The sequence below is a fragment of the Hippoglossus hippoglossus genome, chromosome 10 (assembly GCF_009819705.1).
Source record: "Hippoglossus hippoglossus isolate fHipHip1 chromosome 10, fHipHip1.pri, whole genome shotgun sequence".
Taxonomy (NCBI): Eukaryota; Metazoa; Chordata; class Actinopteri; order Pleuronectiformes; family Pleuronectidae; genus Hippoglossus; species Hippoglossus hippoglossus.
Window position 1 is genome coordinate 22,983,400 of NC_047160.1, and position 20,217 is coordinate 23,003,616.

The 20,217-nt window shown below is 42.0% G+C and overlaps 3 protein-coding genes across 21 annotated transcripts in view; 2 read left to right on the forward strand and 1 right to left on the reverse strand.

Moving 5' to 3' along the window:
• The first annotated feature begins 937 nt into the window (after positions 1-937).
• On the forward strand, positions 938-3,799 carry LOC117769836 (high-affinity choline transporter 1-like). The gene is made up of 8 exons (XM_034598981.1): positions 938-1,121; positions 1,394-1,510; positions 1,623-1,778; positions 1,934-2,082; positions 2,160-2,303; positions 2,410-2,563; positions 2,966-3,183; positions 3,260-3,799. Exons 1-8 carry the CDS (start codon positions 938-940, stop codon positions 3,797-3,799), a joined length of 1,662 nt encoding a protein of 553 aa, XP_034454872.1.
• A 923-nt stretch (positions 3,800-4,722) lies between these two features.
• LOC117769846 (uncharacterized protein C4orf45) lies at positions 4,723-9,033 on the reverse strand. 5 transcript variants are annotated; one of them, XR_004615328.1, is made up of 4 exons: positions 8,859-9,033; positions 7,806-8,035; positions 7,073-7,193; positions 4,723-4,965 (listed from the first exon to the last, which is right to left on the reverse strand). XR_004615328.1 is itself a non-coding variant. In XM_034599008.1 (4 exons), exons 1-4 carry the CDS (start codon positions 8,920-8,922, stop codon positions 4,944-4,946), a joined length of 372 nt encoding a protein of 123 aa, XP_034454899.1. In that variant the 5' UTR covers positions 8,923-9,033; the 3' UTR covers positions 4,723-4,943. The 5 variants fall into 5 exon arrangements, 3 of the variants coding, with proteins under 3 accessions (XP_034454899.1, XP_034454898.1, XP_034454900.1); XR_004615327.1 differs by having other exon boundaries at positions 7,073-7,196; positions 8,859-9,029; XM_034599008.1 differs by having other exon boundaries at positions 7,138-7,193.
• Positions 9,034-11,404: 2,371 nt separating this feature from the next.
• rapgef2 (Rap guanine nucleotide exchange factor (GEF) 2) overlaps positions 11,405-20,217 on the forward strand; it is a 96,923-nt gene continuing 88,110 nt past the window's right edge. For 6 of the 15 annotated variants that reach the window (XR_004615324.1, XM_034598990.1, XM_034598991.1 and 3 more), the window contains exon 1: positions 11,405-11,846. Coding sequence is in view for 14 of the 15 variants with exons in the window: in XM_034598990.1 (XP_034454881.1) it covers positions 11,778-11,846 (69 nt within the window). In the remaining variant the exon portion in view is untranslated. The remainder of the gene's footprint in view (positions 11,847-20,217) is intronic. The other 9 variants (XM_034598992.1, XM_034598993.1, XM_034598994.1 and 6 more) reach the window with 3 other exon arrangements.

Here is a 20,217-nt window from a genome sequence, read left to right on the forward strand (position 1 = left end):
GCTTTTCCCTGCAGGTGGTGGATAGTATAACTATATATAAAACTTTATAAGCTGCGTATCAAATATGTTTTGCGGCTCCAGACACATTTTATTTGGGGGAAGAGGGGGCAAAATGGCTCTTTTGATAGTTAAGGTTGCCTACCCCTGTGCTAGTGCCATCTGAACCTCTGCATCTCATACAGAAAGCAGCCGCTCCACTGGTCTTTAACCCAAATTCACTCACACTACTCCGCTCCCTTCACTGGTTACCAGTGGCATCAGGACAGAAAGTCTACACATCTTCCACCGTAGACTAAAGACACATCTCTTCAGACCACAACTTGGATTAAAACCTTTTTTCTTAACAAATAAAAAAGTTTAGTTCTGTTTAGTTGCACTTACATGCAACACTTTGGCTTTTTTGAAGCTAATGTAGTCACTTGATTCTTGTTGTTCTGGGTTTGTTCCCTCGTGGTTGATGCATTTATTGTGAGTCGCTTTGGATGAAAGCGTCAGCTAAATGAAATGTAATGACGCCGTTTCGAGTGCAATATGAATGTCAGGGCTTCCGGATACTTGGATGACACCACAGGAGCTGTATGGAGGCATTTTATGTTTTTATTCAGTTGTTTTTTTACATCTGGGCATCGGGGCCACATTATCTTGCGTAATAGAAGCGAGAGTTATTCAGTACAAATTAAATCAAGTCACCTTTTTCTGATGGAAGGAGACAAACTAACACACAAAACCTTGCCCATTCTTTCCCAAAGAAGAAATAAATTTTGCCGAAAAGTCTCTTGAGACACACATTGTTTTAAGAGCCGAGAGTGAAGCAGTAAATCTTCAGAAGCCACACACGTCTACATGTCTCTTTGTGGGTCTGTTGTTTTCCCAGTTTCTCTCATCGGTCACTCAGGTGAAAACACGCTGGTGTGAAAGACAGTCAACATTCTTCATCATGGCAGTGAACATCCTAGGAGTGATACTGATGGTGTTCTTCTACCTGATGGTCCTTGGGACCGGCATCTGGGCTTCTTTCAAGTCCAAGAGGAAACAGAAGAAAAGTGGAGCCAATGAGATGGAGATGACGTTACTGGGAAACCGGAGCATCAACTGGGTGGTGGGAATCTTCACCCTGACAGGTGAGGACAGCTCAGCTGAAGACAACAGGATGGAAACTTCTCTGTCACAGGCATGGAGGCAGAAAGACCTGGCGATTTATAAAAGCAGTATTTTTACGAGAAAACATCATGAATTGTTGTTTAGTATGAATAATAAACAGCCAAATCAGATTTGACTAACAACAGTCTTGGTTGGATGAGGTACTACTGGTCCTATTGATCAATAATACTGAATTATGATCTAACCTTTAGTCTTTGTCCAAATATCTGCTGTGTGTTGATCCATCCTGCAGCTACATGGGTTGGAGGAGGCTTCATTGTTGGCACAGCTGAGATGGTGTACACTCCGTCAATGGGACTAACCTGGGCAGCCATGATGTTAACTGCATACAGCGTATCTTTTATTATATGTAAGTTTAAGTTGGCAATTTTACTTCATCATTTCACCTTAAGTTGAATCATTATTTGTTATGATTTCTTGATATTATCATTAGTTTCTGTTTTTCCCCTCATTACATCAAGGTGGCCTGGTGTTTGCTAAACCACTAAGAGAAATGAAGTGTGTCACAATGATGGACCCTTTCCGCATCAAGTATGGACAAGTTCTGACAGCTGGACTGAGCCTGACCTCAGTTTTTACTGATATACTATGGGTAGCAGGAACACTGATTAGTTTAGGTAAGTGAGAATGTACAGGAGCACTTTAACCTCTCCTCATATATGTGTGTGTTTAAATGTCAGTTTAAAATAAATGTATTTGAAGGAATATGAGTCAGTGATATTTGTACAGTCTGTATATAAGTAGAATTCCACTGATACAAGGTGTTTAACAGGAGGCACCATGAGTGTGGTCCTGGATTTGCCCTACACTCTGTGTATCTGGATCTCTGCTGCAGTTGTCATCATCTACACTCTGCTGGGAGGTTTCTACTCTGTGGCCTACACTGATATTATTCAGCTTGTTCTTATATTCATTAGCTTGGTGAGTTGCTGTTCTTTAAGGTTTTATAAAGTGCGCTGGTCCTTGTTCATTACTTACATTTGTATTTGTCTCTGCAGTGGCTGTGTGTTCCCTTTGTCTTGATGAACCCTAACTGCTTGGACATCAGCGGGACACTGATGAACAACACCTTACACGCTCCCTGGATTGGTGCACCAGGACTGGAGAAGACCGGGATCATGATTGATGAGTTCTTGATGTTTGTAAGATGGAGCAAAACTGTGGCTGATGTCAAATGTACTTCACTCTAGTGTTGAGAGAAATCCTCAAGATAAATGAGTCATATATTAATTCTGTTTCATTTTCAAGGCACTGGGATGTCAGGGATATCAGTGTTTACACCAGAGGACGTTGGCAGCTTCTTCATTAGCCACAGCTAAGTTCTCGTGCTTTGTCGCTGCTTTCCTCATACTTGTGTTTGGAACACCTCCAATACTGCTTGGGGCTGCTGCTGCATCTACAGGTACTGACAACTTCTACATACTTATGTAAACTGTGAAATCTTACATCCACTTATCTGTTGTATTTAATGCTACCGAAATAACAAAACATGTTAAATCAATAGTTAAATCACAGAAAACCAATCCATTACCATATAAAACAAAGTGCTGAGTCCCAATCCTTAGTGCAGGAGCGTCAACTGTAAAAAAAAACAACTATTTTACCGTCCAAGAAATAAAAAGACCCCAAATGATCACTGTAAGCAGACTACTTGATCACTATAACCAAATTATTTAACCAGCCTTTGAATAGGAGCGATTCTGTTGACGATGTGGACGTTTGATTACTTTATCCTTGATCACTTTATACGGTGTCCACTGCAATGTTCTATTTTTGAATGAATTTTCTTTGGTCTGCTCCTCAGATTGGAACCTGACGTCTTATGGTTCTCCATTTCCATATGATCGTGGGGAAGCAGCTCAAATCCTGCCCATCACATTACAGCACCTCACCCCGTCCTCCATCTCCATAATCGGAACTGGATGTGTTGCTGCTGCTGTGATGTCATCTGTTGATTCTGGTTTGATTTCTGCTGCTTCTATCTTCACCTCCAACATATACAAGAACATCCTGAGGCCACAGGTGAGAAAATTTGAATTATAAGATAATAGTTAGTATCTCAAACCTCTTCACCTCCTCCTCTCCACTTTTTCTCCAGGCATCAGACAGAGAGATTCAGTGGGTGATCCGAGTTGCTGTGTTGGTCGTGGGTTTGGTTGATACATCACTAACCAACCAGAAACACAGTGTCTTACTCTTTTGGATTCTTAGTACTGAATTGACCTACGTCATAATCTTCCCTCAACTGGTCTGCGTCCTCTTCGCCAATATCTCCAATGGTTACGGAGCTGTTATGGGCTGTGTGGTGGGATTGGTGCTCAGAGTTCTCAGTGGACTCCCATCACTCGGGCTGCCAGTTGTCCTCCACTTCCCAGGATGTGTTCTTGAGGATGGAGTTTATGTTCAGTACGCTCCAGTTAAGACCATCTCCATGCTGTCTGCCATTGCTGCCATCGTGTTGTTCTCCTATCTGACGTCTGTGCTCTTCAACAAAGGCCTGTTACCTGAGAAGTGTGACGTGTTCAAGGTGAAAGTCCAGCAATCAGCACGAGAGCTGACACTGGTACATGGGGCCAAAGAAGACAATGAGACTGAGACACTGGATAACACATGTCCTCAGACTGAGGCGTGTGTGTGAGTCCCTGAATATCTGTTGTTTGAATTCTAACACAGACCAGGAAGTTCTATCGCATCCTACATCCCGATGGAGACTTCTGCATCCAAAACACAGGGGTATTAAGAAAAGTGGACATAGATGGCAACAATTCACTGAGCACATTTGTCTACAGTTCAAAAAGATTGACTGTCTTTCAATAAAATAAGTTCTTATTGCAACTTTGGTCCTTTATTGGGTTCTTTGTTTATACTGGGACAAATGACAGTGAGATCTACTGAACTACAAAGATTGTGATCTCACCATGTTGTGTGTCTATTTAGAGGAACTAGAATGACCCTCAGTAGAGCGCATACATCCATTAAGGCCCAACAGTCCCCTTATGAAACCACATTTTAATTCCCTAGATTTTAAATTGATCCACACCAAAAACGTGTTAACAGAAGTGATAAGGATTCCTGGATCTGCCCCTTTATCCAGATCTGCAACAAAATTCAAGGGATTCTTCTTTGGCTCATTTTCCATCCTTCTACCAAGCTTCATGAAAATCCATTTAGTTGTTTTTGTGTAATCTTGCTTAGAATCAAAACAAACCGACATAAAACTGAAACAAAACAGGTGTAGGAAATGAAAAGTCCTGTATGTGACACAGAGGGAGACATTTGAACACCTTGACTTTGTGATTGCTTTTGTTTTTTGGAAATGATATAAAAACTATATATCTGCCATGTTCCACCACATTGAGCAAATTCCCTCTTTGCCCAGACTTTACTGCCAAAGCTTCACACGAGTTCAGAATTCCAAAATGATTTGCAATGATCGAAACTAATGAAGTGGCGTCGTAAACTTTCCATGAACTTTCACAGGTGTGTGTGTGTGTGTGTGTGTGTGTGTGTGTGTGTGTGTGTGTGTGTGTGTGTGTGGACTTGTGCAGGACAACAAACTGAGGGTCTTTGATGTCGGGAATTTATGTGAAGTTCTCTTTCATCATTCTGGCTGCGGGGGGGGCAGTGACAAATGAAAGTGCTGAATGTTCGACATGTTACAGGAATGAAAAGATGTTTAATCCAACTCGACAAGTCTCATTAGCAGCCTGCTCCTCTGGCCGCCGTGGGTGGTGAGAAGCCATCTGCCGTTCAACCCGTCTCTGTGAAAACTTGACTCGTCGTCAGTTATCTGCCATCTTCTTTCTGGGAGGAAACAAACAGGAAGTCATCGGAGGGGACAGGGAGTCCATGAAAGAAATACATCACTGATCTACATGTAAATCTTCAGGGTGTGATGTTTTATAATTGGCTCAATATTATTTCACATAGGTAGTAACTCATCACTTTCAGAGATGTGTTCCCCCTGTAATACCTCACACACCCCGGACTCCAACCCTATCAAACTATTATTGGAGGCTAATGGAGTGAAGCTGATTACACAGCAGGAAATATGTGCAACAGAGTTCATTATACATTTGGAGTATTTAAAGCACGGGTTGGTAATCCTGGAAAAGCAATGAAATGAAGCCGATACATCCCACCTCCTCCCATTGGACCTTGCGTCAAAGCCCCGCCTCCAAAATGACTTTTATGCACACAACAGGAAGATTTCTTTATTTGGCTCTTTCTGCGGGATAATAAAATAAAGCAATCAAACACCTCACAAAGAAAGTTAATGTTCGTTTTTTCCTTTTAATTTGTTGGTTAGACCAAACTCCACCGGTTACACCAATTAGTTTGAATTTATGTTTTCTCAAGAAGACACTTACTTTTAAGAGTTTTATGATTATAATCAGGAAAAGTATGTTTTACAGATTAGTAAAAATTGTAATCATTTGAATTAAGTAATTAATCTGCAGACTTGTAGAACAACTGAGGTTGACCAGCTGAGATAAACAGCTTTTAAATTATGTTGTTCACCTCCTCAGTCGGGGTTTTTTCTACTTATATTATAGTCGTCGAGTATTTAATTGAATGTGCCCTAGAATTGATTCTACTTCAGGATGGAAATTGAAAAAAACATCGAGCCTCACGAATGAATCTCAAAGGGAGGACATAACAACATACTTCAAACTATGTACTATAATTGTTTTTAAATTGTATATTTTCCTACATACAGTTCAAACCTGTTCTTTTCACTGGAGGCTGACATCTGCCCCTTTAAGAGTCTGTGCTCCTATGTGTCAGAGGCTCTTGCTGCGTGTCCTGTTCCCCTGGACAGACGCACAATATTGACTCGTCTATTGTTGACGGTGATTGTGTTCTGCGTGCTGACTGCATGGCTGCTGAAGGGCGTGATTCCAGGAAACCATTTGTTGATCTCTTCTGAGAGACTGTGAGCCTAATAACAAACCCTTTCAACAAATGGGCCCATTTGATGAGCAGAGTGACACTCACATGTTTCTTTGTGAGCTCCTCTCATAGCTCGAACACCCGATCATTTTATGAAGACAGTCCATTATTCAGCCTTAGAACTTGGTTTCCTATATGTCTCAATATGTTTTTGTCTCCCCAGATATGTTGTCATATGATAATTTTCTTGTTTTGAAAATGGAGTTGTTTTGCTATTTCTCACACTGAAGCAGTGACATAGATGAATGTGCGCTGTCTCTGCACAAACCTCACAGTCCTGGTCCCACGAGGCTCTGATGATTAGACCAGAAAACAAAAGGAGTGAATAAATGGAGAATGTGGAAACTTCCAGGTTGACACATTAGAAAATACAACCTACATGACCCGTCTGTAAGGTGTTGGTCTGTTTAGTTATATATTCTTGAAGTCTGTGGGACTACTGCACCATTAAGGATATTAAAATATCTTAAAATATGAATTTGTTAAAGTTATAATATATTAACATAATTGAATAATTTGAAATAAAAGGGGCCCGACCACAATTGCACACATAAAAGTGAAGAAATGTTTTTTGAAACAAGATTTAAACCACAATGTAAGAAAATGAACACAACAGAAAATAGAATCTCTATCCAGATATAGTTTTTAAGTTTAGTGTACATGCAGTGGCTTGTAGATACTGTGTCATTCAAGAAGATAAATTTACAATGTGAATCTTCGAAGGTGTTTTTTTGGGTCCGTGTGTGTGTGTGTGTGTGTGTGTGTGTGTGTGTGTGTGTGTGTGTGTGTGTGTGTGTGTGTTTTGATGATTTCTGATTTCCTGTCTCCAGCTCGAGGCAATGTTTGTTCCTGCAGAGGTAAACATGTTGCATTATGAACGGACAAGCAGATAACCTCCAATGCAGTCACTCAACACTGTGCAACATGCTGTCACTTGTCCATTTGACACAGCACAATCCTGTAACACGAGTCTGAGCGATTGAAACATGAAGACAAAAGTGAGGGGAAGAAATTCTGTCTCACTGTTGGTTCTGAAACCTGTGAGCCACTCTGTCCTCCACTGCCGTCCGTATGTCCGTCTTCTGTCGGGAGAGGAAGACAGGGCTCGGTTATTTCATTCCTGAGATGCTGTTTTATTTTATCTACATTATGATAACATTGGTTTTCCTGAGAAAGAAAAAGAATATTGACATCCATCGTGACTCCTCTGAAATCCCTATTTCTGGGGTCACAAGTAATGAGTGGCAGTACCTCTGCCAATGAGGTCTGTGTTTGTTAAAGTGTCCGTCTGTTATTTAGCAGGATTACACCAAAAACTACAGGATGGATTAGCACTAATTGAAGGTTGTGGTATGGATCTGCAGAGAACCCATCAAATATTGATGCGTATCCAGATCCTGGGGCGAATGAATGATCCAGGAATATTTTACATCTTTCTTCAACTTTGCAAGATACTGTGTTTTTAAACATTTTCACTGGTTTCCCAGGAAATAAGTATTAAGGGTAATGCTTTCTGTAAGTGTGTTTAATTTGGTGCAGCCTGATTGAGTTTCAGGGGACTGTTGGTATTTCTGTGCCTCAGTATCCTGCATTAAATGTAATGTCTACCTGCAGTAGTGAATCTTTGTGGTGCATTAAGTGAAGATGATGATGATGATGCTTCTTCATGCTCATTTGCACACAAGCAGTACCTTGATTTGCATATTGCTGAGCAGCGTCCCACTGTTCAACACCTGGTTGTACTGCCAGCCCCAGCCCACCTCCCCCACGTAGCTCTGCCTGGGCATAGGAGGTGGGGCGCGGGGTGCAGCTCGGCACAGATAACTGAGGTCTCCTGTGGCCTCAGGTGACGACGCGCCCTCACCGATGTGCCGGGGGAAATAATTTGATCTCGGCCTGTAGTCTCCGATTCCATCTGGACCTTGACAGACACAGGGGACATAAAGAGAAGACATCTAAATACTTTATTGAGGAAATGTTCATGTGTGTTCGGTCATATGACAGAGACAGACAATAACATGTGCATTGACAATGTAATGTTACGCCCGGTGTGGGGTAACCTGAGAATAACCCTTTTCCCCACTCCCCAGGATGTCCAGTGCCACGACAGTCAAACAATAAGTATTTATTTTTACAACATAAATGAAAAAATGAAGATATAGGCAAAACAAGAAGCAAAACAATCTGTAATCAATTCCCACAAACTTACCTAAAGGAAACTACAGGTGATCTTACCTGCCTCCCCGACATTAAACAACATTAAAAGGTATTTACAGAAGAAAAGGCCTCCCACCCATATTTACTCTCTGTGTAATATTTACCCAAACAGAGCAGGAAACTCAGATGTATCAAACAAGTTCACTTTAAATTCACAAAATCTTAATGCACATACAGAATACCTTATTATAACTACACACTCAAACCTGCACACTCGCAGAATATGTCCACTTACTTGTGGCCCTGGTTACAGCGCCACCGTGTGTCCAGTTACATTCACATTTGCTCTGACACAGAACATATGTTTTGATATTATATTATTTCAGCATCATCTCAAAGAAGCCTGTGTTACAGAAGCCTGACAACACATGAGTCCCAACCAATTAGCGGTCTTGGTGATGATAACAACAGATGCATATTAAAGACAAAGCAACCGACTCGTTGCTTTAACTCAAATTCCATCCTTTTCCAAACACATTTATCTTCCTACACTTGCATTAACACAATAAAAGAACATTCTCTCCTACCTGTGAAAATCATCCTTCTTCCACACGGTGACCCCCCCTCTGCCGCTTCACTGTCTCCCATCATTGCCCCACTCTCATCTTATAGGGTCAGTCCAAAGCTGCTTACACCTAAATAATGGGCAACCTTTGGCGATAACTTGAGCCCAGCGGTCTCCTCCGCCCACGGGGTCATGCTCAGTTGTCATGCAACAACCGGTTGTCATGGTGTCAGTGCTTGTGGCCTAGTTACATTCTAAAAGCAAGGGGATGTTTCTGCCATTGAACCATGTCCGCTGCACATTTGAATTCAGTTTGTCCCGGATACCTTCATGACATAAATCAACATGGGAGCAGAAATGGTGCCAGTTCTCTTTTTGCATAATAACACCATTTATTAAATTCACAACAAATATAATCAAAACATCAACAGCATAATGTTCATAGTTTTAGAATCATTTTGACTATTGCACATAGCTACACATGTATAGGTATGAATGAATATATATGTAGGAATGTCTGTCTTCTTATTGCTTTTATTTATTAATTGTAATCAGTGTGAATGTGTTTGTGCAGTCACCCTTGTGAGTATCCCGTGTCTGCTTTGTTTGCCAAAGTACTTTGTGAACCATGTTTTCACAGGTGCTATATAAATAAAGCTAATATTATTGTTATACTTATAATAGGCCTACATTGGCACCTCCTTTCTTATTTCATCTTGTATTTATTTAAAGAGTTCTTCATCTGTTTTCCTCTTAGCCTCTCTGCTGCTGTAACATGGGAATTTCCCCTCGTGGATCGATAACGCCCTATGCAGACACTGGGCGATAAGTCAGTCCCTGCAGGATCTTAAGTTTTAAAGCCATCACTGCAGCCCGAAAATAACAAGAGTGGTTTTCGCCAGAAGAAAAGTTCTACCAGAGAAATGCATTGACTGGGAAAACAAATGTATTCATATGAGGTTTGTGAATTCAGTGATGGATTTTGCTGCACATAATAGTAAATGTACATGAATGTTGCATTACAATCTGCTAATATCACTATAGTAACTACTTCAATTCATTCTATGAAGATGAAACATTTAAGGTTTAAGGAGAACTAGGTTGCTGTTACACCGCTGACCACACCTTGCTTTTTACTGGCTGAATCCACCTACATGAGTGTTCCATGATGATCCACTAGGTGGCGCTATAGCACTTCTTTTTGACATTGCACTCGCCCTCCTCGATCCCATGTCTTTTTCTTTTTTGTTAAATGGACTCGCCCCTTGTGACTAAATCTCTGTCAAGTCGCACGGAGACAACAACAGCCAGACAGGAAATGAATGATTTGTCCTTCAAATAAGATCAATTGCTAAATGAACATTTAAGATAATTGTAAGGAAGAACAATGACATTGAAGAACAACAGGACAGTTAAAGAGAAACGGATTAATATGAACAAAACGTGGAAACACAGTTAAAATGATTATGATGCATGGTGGACGATGATAGAGCTCATTGAGGCATGTCATCGTCCCCCAGGGTTTAATTGACCTTTTCTTAATGGATAGCTAAATGATCTATTATCTTACCATCCAACAATTTGTGTGATGCATTGAAACTTGTATCCATAAATCTTAAATACGTCATCTTCATGGGGTGAAATTGGCACATACAATATATAATGTCCTGTAGAGATATCAGCAGAATTATGTGAAATAACTTAATTACAGCGGAGAAGATAATCTAAATGTATTAGTGCTACACGCATACAGGGGTGATCATTGGTGTTAGTTTTTTATAATAAGCTCTTTCTACCTTGGTTTTATTTAAATTTAATTATTACACTGCTGAGCTGACCTGTTTCTTCTCCTACAACATCTACTGTTAACCTTATCCTTAAATCTTAAATATTTCATCATCATAGGGTGAAATGAGCACATAAAATATATAATATCCTGCAGAGATATGAGCAGATTAAGTGAAATACCTGAGCTAATTACAGCAGGGAGTACCATGTATTATGCATGACCATGTGCAGAATGCAATGCTTTATATAAACCACAGACACAGACACCGCCCCTAATACGCCGTGTCCTCCATTGTCTGTGTTGGTATTTGACAATAAAGCACGGTTGCGGTCACCGGAGCTTTTGTTCTGAAAAGGACCGCAGGAAGTGTCACAGTTAAGTGCGGCCGACTTGACCGCGGGGGTGTCAGTCACCATGGTGGCGCACAACAGAGCGGAGCCGTGTTCACTTCCAGACCCGCCGAGGAGGGGGGAGAAAAAAAAAATGCTTCGATCATGACCGCTTCCCAGTGACTGTTTCCCCGGGCTCTGCCTCTCGACATGGACGCCAGCTCGCCGGTTGTAGCCGTTAGCCGCTAGCTCACTCCCCCACTCCCCCCCTTGTGTGTTTTAATGTTTCGTTCCGACACGGTCTCGTTCTCTCTCTTTACGTCGCCCCGCAGAAATGCTGAAGACACAGGGACAAGCTCCGGAGATCGTCCGCGCGAATGAAGGGACATTTTCCGCGTTGAGAGATTAGTTGGAAGCGGCTGTTTCCGTCGCGGTTTGTGTGTGTGTTTTTTTTTTTGTTAAATAAGAAGGGGGGGGGAAAGTAGTTTTTCCAGCGTCGGTGGGGACTTGTCGCTGGCTGCCGGTTCCGGCTCGGGGCAGCGGAAAGAGCAGCAGACACCACCCCCACCTCCTCCCCTCCACCCACCCCAGAGGAGACGGCTCGGCTCGGCTGTCTGGCTCCAGTCGTGGCCTGGCTCCGGGGGCAACTCCCAGCTCATCCGCTAGCTCATCCGGAGAATAACGCGACACGGCAGACAGAGAGAGACAGAGAGAGGGGCAGCTCCTCCAGGTTATATCCGCATCCCTGGATACCCACCAACGCGCTCCCCTCCCCGGGATAAAGACGTTTCCAGGATCCTGCACACGACGTCTTTCCAAAACAATGGCGTCTTATGTGGATAACAGCTTTCGCCAGGCTGTGATGATGAACCCGGCGGAACGGACGCAACAGGTCAGAGGAGATTCACTCAATTCGGGGTCCCAACTGGTTTTAAATACATAAAATGTCACTTCTGTGTTTTCTTTACCGGCAACACCCGCTGCTGGTGCTGCTGGAGGAGTCTTCCCACCCCCCCCCTGTGTGCAACTGTTGCCATTCGGATAGCAGCACGGCTACATCCCGCTTAAGCTCCGTATCAGCTCCGGATCATCGAGGCCACTTAACATAACAGGAGCTGCGGCCACGGTGGGACTCTGACCCTCCAGCCCGGAGTCCCGGTCCTGCTCTTTGCACATGTTGGGGGGGGAGACGACTGTGCATGGGTTGTTTTTGTGTGTGTGCAGGAGACTGGACTTTTTGCATTCTGCATAGATGGCACGTAAAGTAAAGTTGCAGGGGGATGTTCGCTTCAGAGGCTCAGACTAATCCTAAATTAGCCAGTAGCTCATATTAGCCCCACACAGCAGACAGATACAGGAGATTCACTTTATATTCAGGCGTGCACATCACACACACAAGTGCACAGTAGAAAGAAGAAACTACAGAGCATCCAGCTCATGGGTGTAATTCAAAATGCAGGGGTTTCCTGACTGGGTTTAAAAGATAAAGTAAACAAATAATTGTGGTGCAATCTTGCAAAAACATTGATTCGGCAATTTATCACCATCCTGAAATACGATTATCGATATGTTGGCACCAAATATCGATATTTACTTATATATATATATATATAATGGGACAGTGTTTAGTTTAATAAAGACATAAAGGTAATGATGTGTGATCTACTGAGCAGCCACATGGTTTTCATAGTTCTGCCATACAAGCCAGTAGCCTGTCAGATTCACCTTTAACCTCAGATTCGACCTGGATCGTTCATCACAAGGCCCAAAACACTTGATGACACTGAGGTGCACAACTGAAGATATGTCCCTAACATCCACCTGCTAACGTCTATTGGCAGTTGGTTAATTAAATTGTGAAGAAGACCTTCAGACGTACAGGGGACATTCACCATCTTGTCCTATATTCTAAAATAAGATATTTGTATAGAGAGATTGGACTTTTGAGAGTTTGTGGTTTGACATTGAAAGGATGGCCCACGTGGACATTGTTTCAGCTCCGTTTGTGTCTGTGAAAATGATTGTGTCGCAATATATATCGAGTATCGTGATGTTAGCGTAATCGCGAGCCATGTTAATCACTTATTTGCGAAGCCCATCTTCACAAATCCCATTTAGTCTCATTGGGCTTTTGCAATTATACCCATCACCATTTATGATAGAGCAAGGCAGAATCTAAGGATTATATGTTTTACATTTCTCTTCCTATTAATTACCATTGATCAAGTAGAGTTTTATTATTTGTTGCTGCAGATCGTTATTGTTCCTGCACTGTGCCACCCAAGCATCACTCTAGCTGGGTGTCTTCTGAACATGCAAATCCCGTGGGCTGTGGTTTTTGCCCTTGAGCCACAAGCACACCAGCACCCAGGCGTGTATGACCTCAGATATGATCAGCTTTGCTTCACAGATACACCCAATGAATCCAGTTTGTCTCCTGGGATTGTATTTAGTCTTTAATTCATTTGAGAGCTGCCTCCGCAGCACAGGGCTGCTGCTCGGTTGTACTGTAGCAGAGGCTTTACACACAATGGACAATCAATAGACCACCACTTAAACCAGTGGGCTGCAGTTAGTGGCACAGCCATCTGCCCGTTTGTCTGACATTGAGGAAACAATTATTGGTGTCACTGATGGCTTGTTAACTGCACTACATGAGGTCCGTGGACTTTACTGCCGGGTGCAAGGCGCAGGTGAGCGATGCCTTCACGGTCCAGGGGGGAGAAAGGTGGAGGTATAGATTTTGGCTCACACCAGTAGCAGAAATGTTCATGTAAAACAGGAGCAGGCAGAATAGTTTTATGTCCTGAGGCTTCAAGAATTGATTGTTTCCTGATTTATTTTGTATCATATCATACACAACAAAGAAATGTGTCACCTGTCTGTTGACAGTTTATTTCTGCTAATTGACTAATTAAGTTAATTATACGTTGCTTCTGTTGCTCGTGACATTTGATTGACCTTCAATTGCCAATCTTCAATTTCTACCTCAGAGGAAGAAGCAAGACAACACATAAACAAGTGAATTGTTTTTCATGAAACCTGGTGGAAGGATGCTGTGTGACATTCTTTACCAAAACTTTCACCATTTTCCCTTGTGAATTATAAATGGAGCTTGATGGAAATAAATCTAGCCCATTTATGGAACTGATATCCTGAGTATGAGTGTGTAAAATTTACGGGATATTTTCAGGAGGCAATAGTTTCAAGTAGTTTTCATGATATCGACCTTTTTAAATGGTAACAAGAACTAGCTCTGCAGTGTTCCCTGCTGTGGGCGTGGAAGGGAGAATATGATTCAAAGCCGTCGTACTTCTGATATATAACGTGCTCCATCCTGCAAACACCTGAAAGAATTTACAGTTTGGCGTCTAAGCAAAGTCTGAATGCTGTTTTCTGAGAACGTCTGAACCTGCCAAGAGAAAATATTCCTAATAAGAAAGACCGAGGCTTGCATGAATTACGTCCCACTCGGTTTGATGGCTCTGGTCCTTCAACACTTGCAGCGTGACCTAGTGCTGAGTCAGTGAACAAACATTTCATTCAGCAGGTCTTTGAGAAGTGATGAAAGATGAATGCAGAGGCAAACTATGCCAGTTTCAACAATGACTAATTCTCAATGTGTAGGAATGGTTTCGTCATGGTGGGAAAAGTGTGATGTGATCACAGGACTTAGACGTCTATAAAAAATTAGCCTGTGGACATTCTATAGAGCGTCCAGAAGCTATATGATCATAATTGAGAAGTCTTTTTTTGACATTAATCTTCATGGTGTTGAATCTCATGTGACCCTGAGTCCCGGTTGCTCTTTTCGCTCTGTGTTTTTCTTTATAGCAGCACCTTCCCCAGTGTTCTTTTACCAAGCGTCCAGCGAATGTGGCGGCTGACACCGTTTATCCTAATGGTGTTGGCAGGGCCTCTCGGTCAGGATTAGCCAACGGTCAGAGGATCTGTCTTTATCGCTCAGGAACGGACCACAGTGGGATTTGACCCTCTGCCTCACCCTATTGTCACACGGCAGGTTAAATAACCGACCACTTGACAGCTATAGTGTTCGCACCAGGCTTTGTCAGTTCGCTTCTCTTTGGGCTGTTACTGGGAGGCCACTGGATTTTTGACAACGGACTGAGGAGGAGGAGGAGGAGGAGGAGGAGGAGGCAGTCGGATACTAGAGGAAGGGGGATGACACAATTCTTCCAGAGAGCGAAGCTGCATATTTGCTGAAGTTGCGATAAGAATTAAGATTACATGACACGGCCGTTTGATCAGTAATTTCTTTTTTCAGTATTTGGGTGAAAAAATTACATCCCTTTGAATTTAACTGAAGTACTTCTCTAATATGTGGCGCGGTTCTCAGAAACATTGGACTAGAGGATTTTGAATTGGTGATTATTTTTGCCAACTGGCAGACCAGCCTCACATTCGAGCTATTTTTAATATCATTTTTAATTCTGTTGTAGGGTGGACGTGGTGTTTTTATCTTACAGGAGCTTCTCTTCTATCGTCTCCTTTTAGAAATGTGTTTTTATTCACTTAAAAGCGACTGCAGCAGAACATAACAGAAAGAGGGTTAATTTCAGATGTGGAGATGACACAATGACAGTGAGTCTGCTTCAGAAGATGGGTTCTACTAGTATGGGTTATATTTAAGGACTCATGTGAAGCTGATACGGCATCTAAATTAAATTTGACTTATCAGAGATATGGAAATGATCTTGCAAGATATTATAGACTCTTTGATTCATATACACTGCCATGAAATGATCAAGTAGAAACTCTTCTTTTAATATGATTATAAATAACATACCGTGCATTTCCACTATGGTTTAAAAGATATGTTCTCGAGTAACCTGGGATGAACATTATTCATTTACAAATCCATCCATAACCAATTCTATTTGTATCATTAGTATGTAAGTGAAAGTGCTTAAATGTTTTTTTATATTCGTCATAAGTTTTAGTAGATGGATAAGTTGGAACATTCCACACTGACCAGTTGCATGCTCAAGTCTTCAGTCTGCAATTAGCTCATAACTCAGAATAGTCGTGGCTGTGTATATGGGTATTGAGAATCACTTGTTTACGTTCTTGAACATTTAATGTCATTATTTTGGGCCTCAGAGGAATTGAACTAAACCAGACTCGACTGATTTGAAGTGCACACTTTGCTGCAGCATCGCTCTCCTGAATCTACGGTGTCATACCGAGAGATACCAAACTCTGCCATGAGGAAATAAATAGTGAAATCACTTTCTGTGGTCTTACAGGAACAGGAACAGAAATCAACATGCACCTGGCCCCTCAGGGTGCACCGACGAATTCTTCTGCTTTCGCTCCTCTGTTTATTTCCAACTAGAGACTGGGCTCGGGAGAGAGACGTCTCTTCTCTCTTCAAGCCAGGTGGCAAAGCCAGAGGCCACAAACAACAGTCCTCCTCTGCCGTGACCCTGCTTTTTACAGCTTCATAGCTGGAGGGACAAGCTGCCTACTTTACATTGTTTCCACATATTCTCGACCTAATGAGGGGGATGAGCACCGGGCTGCAGTGTCTGTACGCAGACAAGGAACATTTAGAGGATATTTATAACCCTGAAGACTTGTCATGAATAAATAAGGTTTAGTATCTAGATAATTAGCTGGTCGTCAGCATAAGAAACCAACAATGAGGAGTTTAAAGCTCCTGCTAATACGAGAAGCAACTAAAATGTTAATATGTGAGTAGAATGAGCGTTGAACGTGTGCTATGTACAAAATAGAAGAGCTGGCATGCCAACATGGACATACCATTCCTGTACCCTGTTATTTGTCTGTTATATAACAGACAAAGGCTGTTCCTCTTTATTAAAATATTTACTGAAGCATGACATTTAGTTTAATCCTTTAAAACCGGGCAGGATATTAGCAAAGACCCTCAGTTTATACTAGAACAAAAGTAATTACAGCATATAAATGTTGCAGAGCTCTTAATGCATTCAGCCATATTATTTTGAAGACGCAAATGGCTCGTGGGCATATGTATAGATATGTGTGTGTGTGATGCAAATTAAATTTTGCGTCGTACTCTTTTTTTTTTAATTTGAATAGTAGATAGAATAATTTCAGCCTATTCTCAATATTTATGCAACACATTTCGTTTAAAATCACTACATGAAAGATCCTATTACTTTATTGTATTGCAGGCAAACATTTAGAGCCCCAAACAGAGTAAAGTACAGCCGATGATCGACCTGTACAGGAAGCAGTGGCTACATGTTAAGTGACTGATGAGCACAAAGCTGCCTTGTCTCTCAGCATCCTGCTCAGTACAATCAGGAAGAGGAAAAGCGTCAGGATTTTGTTTGAACTCCGAGGCAGGAAGAATGTCTTAAAGCGAAACCCCTTTCCCCCCCTGAAGCTGTTTTTATTTTCTGAAACTGGGTGTTGTTTTGCAGCCGTCTGCCTATTTTGGTCAGAAGCATGTGAACAACTATTTAAAACCCCACTCCTGGACTTTGGCTCAAGGAAGTTAACCTGGACTTCTGTCCTCTACTGCCGTCGTAATGGTGTCATTTTTCTCCGGCAGCACGGGGTTTTTCTAATTCTGCACAGCTCCCATCCATCCTGTAAATTTAGGTGCCGCCTGCCCTCGGTGTTTGCTCGTGCTCGGCAGCGCTGTATCCCGGTAGAAATGATGTCACATGTTATTCTTGTGTTGAGAGTTGGAGGCTGAGCGCAGGCCGAAGTGGTTACACGCACACACAGCGGTCACGGTGACGTATTCCTCCCCACTTTAAATACAGGGGATCATTTCAAGGGAAGAAAAAAAAAACAAATGCTCCGACGTGCGTTGCCCACACACCAGTGCAGCTCCATGATTGGCTCGTTTGAACCGTGCTTTGAATTTCACATCAGTTTCTTTACTCATTAGATTGTGATGGCCATATAACAAAGTCCAGACTGGTGGTCAGTGGGCTCATAAAAGCTATTGATTATTGTATTAAAAGCATTGACTCTTCAGCGCGATGACTGCACAGGGAGCAGCTGATTAAAAGGGCTGATCTTAAACGTATAAATAATATCCTCACTGCAGGAAGATGGCTTTTATAGCAGGTTTTACAGTTTAATTGAACATGTGAAAGTCTGATATCATGGTTGACTATGAGCCAGAAAGCATTTGCATTCCAGATTTGTTCCTTACCGGAATACACCAGGATGTTTGTGCAGCCCTGTGCGCCTGTTACTCCCTAAAATCTAATAATGAAAAGGCCAATCCAGACTAGTTTGTGTTTGAATGCACCACTGAGACTGAAGTGAGGTAAACAAAGTGCGGCTTTCACCCCCATAAAGCATCATTTAGTACTCGTGAACCACAAAACCAAGCTAACGCTCCTTATCATGTGATAACAACATATCTACTTCTGTGATTGCACTTGTACTTTTTTGTTTACTCACGACAAAGGTAGGTGCATACAATCTTTTATAGATAAAGGTACAAACCCCAAGTGAGATTGCATTTTGAGACGTTCCTCGTGAAAGTCTGATCTCAATTGCGTTCCAGCTGTAATAATATGCGAATTATTTACCTCTTTGCGATTAAGTTTCCTGCCTGATTGTTCTTCGACGACAGATCTGCAAGGATGTGGTACGAGGCTGCGAGGTCGTAATCTGTTCCACTGAGACGTCACACAACTTTTGTCTCTTGTGCAGCAGATAAAAGAACCGAATCAGCAGCTTGACTCAGATTTTAGTGGCGAGAGAAAATTAGTTTTAACTGAGTTTGAAGTAGATTCTTCCTCAGGAGGTGCACATGAAAAAAAACACATATTAATTTTGCTGAAGTTGCAAAAGTATCCTGTAATGTATCGGTGTTCCTTTTACAACAATAGAGGGTGAAAGTGTTTATCGAGAGGCTTCACGGAGGCTTCTCAGTTGCTTACTCTGCTCTTCTCCTCTCTTCTATACTTTCATTTTCTGATCTTTACTCTGACTTTCTCACTCCGGGTGATCTCAGACACATATTTGTTGCTTGGGGTTGCACATAACTTTTCCTATCACCATGCAGAACTTAAAAAAAGAACAAAAGCTTGCCTTGTGGCTGTGCAGATTGCTTGCTTTGGTCCATCACTATAATGCTGCGTTTGATTGTAAATCGCATTTTATCTGGTCAGATACGTCAGGGATTTTGCCTTCAGGGTCACGCTGTACATTTGTTGCATGTGAGTTACACAGATTCTGATGTCAAAGGCATGTTTCACTTCCCTGTGTTCACATTCCCAGAGATATTTTTAAAGCAAAGAAAAAACAGCACCCGAGTCAAGGCTGCAGAAATTCCACTGGCCCTCACAGCAGCAAGGCAACAGACATCATGCCACTGAGCGACCACAGTCTTTACATAACTTAGTCCGAGACCCACTTGGCTGCTTGGAGAGCTTAGAGAATAAACCATTCCTGACGTGCAATATTTACATGACCGCTATTGAGTTACGCTACTTGCTGAGGCTGTCATTAAAAGCTTCATTCCTAAACGGCAGCTTGGAAATTCCAGCGTTTGGAAAAAGTGACACCTACGTTTGAGAAAAGAGTGATAGCTGATTTTTGTAAAGCTCAGTAAGCAAAGCTTAAATCCTTGGCTGACATCAAATACCCCATCAAGAGCCACACTGTCTTTACGGGTTAAGATGAGCATTTTATGCCAGTGCTTGTGACGTCATAGATGTAAACAACTAACGCACTTCTTTGAGTGAGTTTGCTTTTTAGCCTCGCTCTGTCTAATCTGCTGTATAATCCTCCCTCCTGGTGAACTGCTCAGACGTGACGTGGATCAGATGAAGAGCTGATTAATTTGCGTGATTAGAGATCTCTAAATCCGTGGGTTCACCGTGCAGCTAATACTTGTTTACAGTGTTCGTAACAATGGCACTTAAATGTGGTTGCTATCGCACGAACAGGATCAGGTCCAGGGCAACATTTTTGGCAGCGCTGCAAATTTATAATGCTGTTGTCCTTGGAGATTTTAATTTGGAGATTAATGTGTGAGCGGGGCAACATGTACTTACAGCTGTTTCAGTGTAATTTGTTTTCTCAATCCTGAACAATTGAGAGTGAAAGAGGGTGAAATGAATGCTTTAACATTTCCAATTGCGTAGGTAGAACTTAAAGATTTTCTCTGACACGCTTCTTAGCACGAGGCCGATCAGGCAGTAAAGCATTTTCTTGTTTAATTAAATTCATTGCACAGAACCTTTCACTACCACAAGTGTTGTTTTTCAACCGTAGGAAAAAAG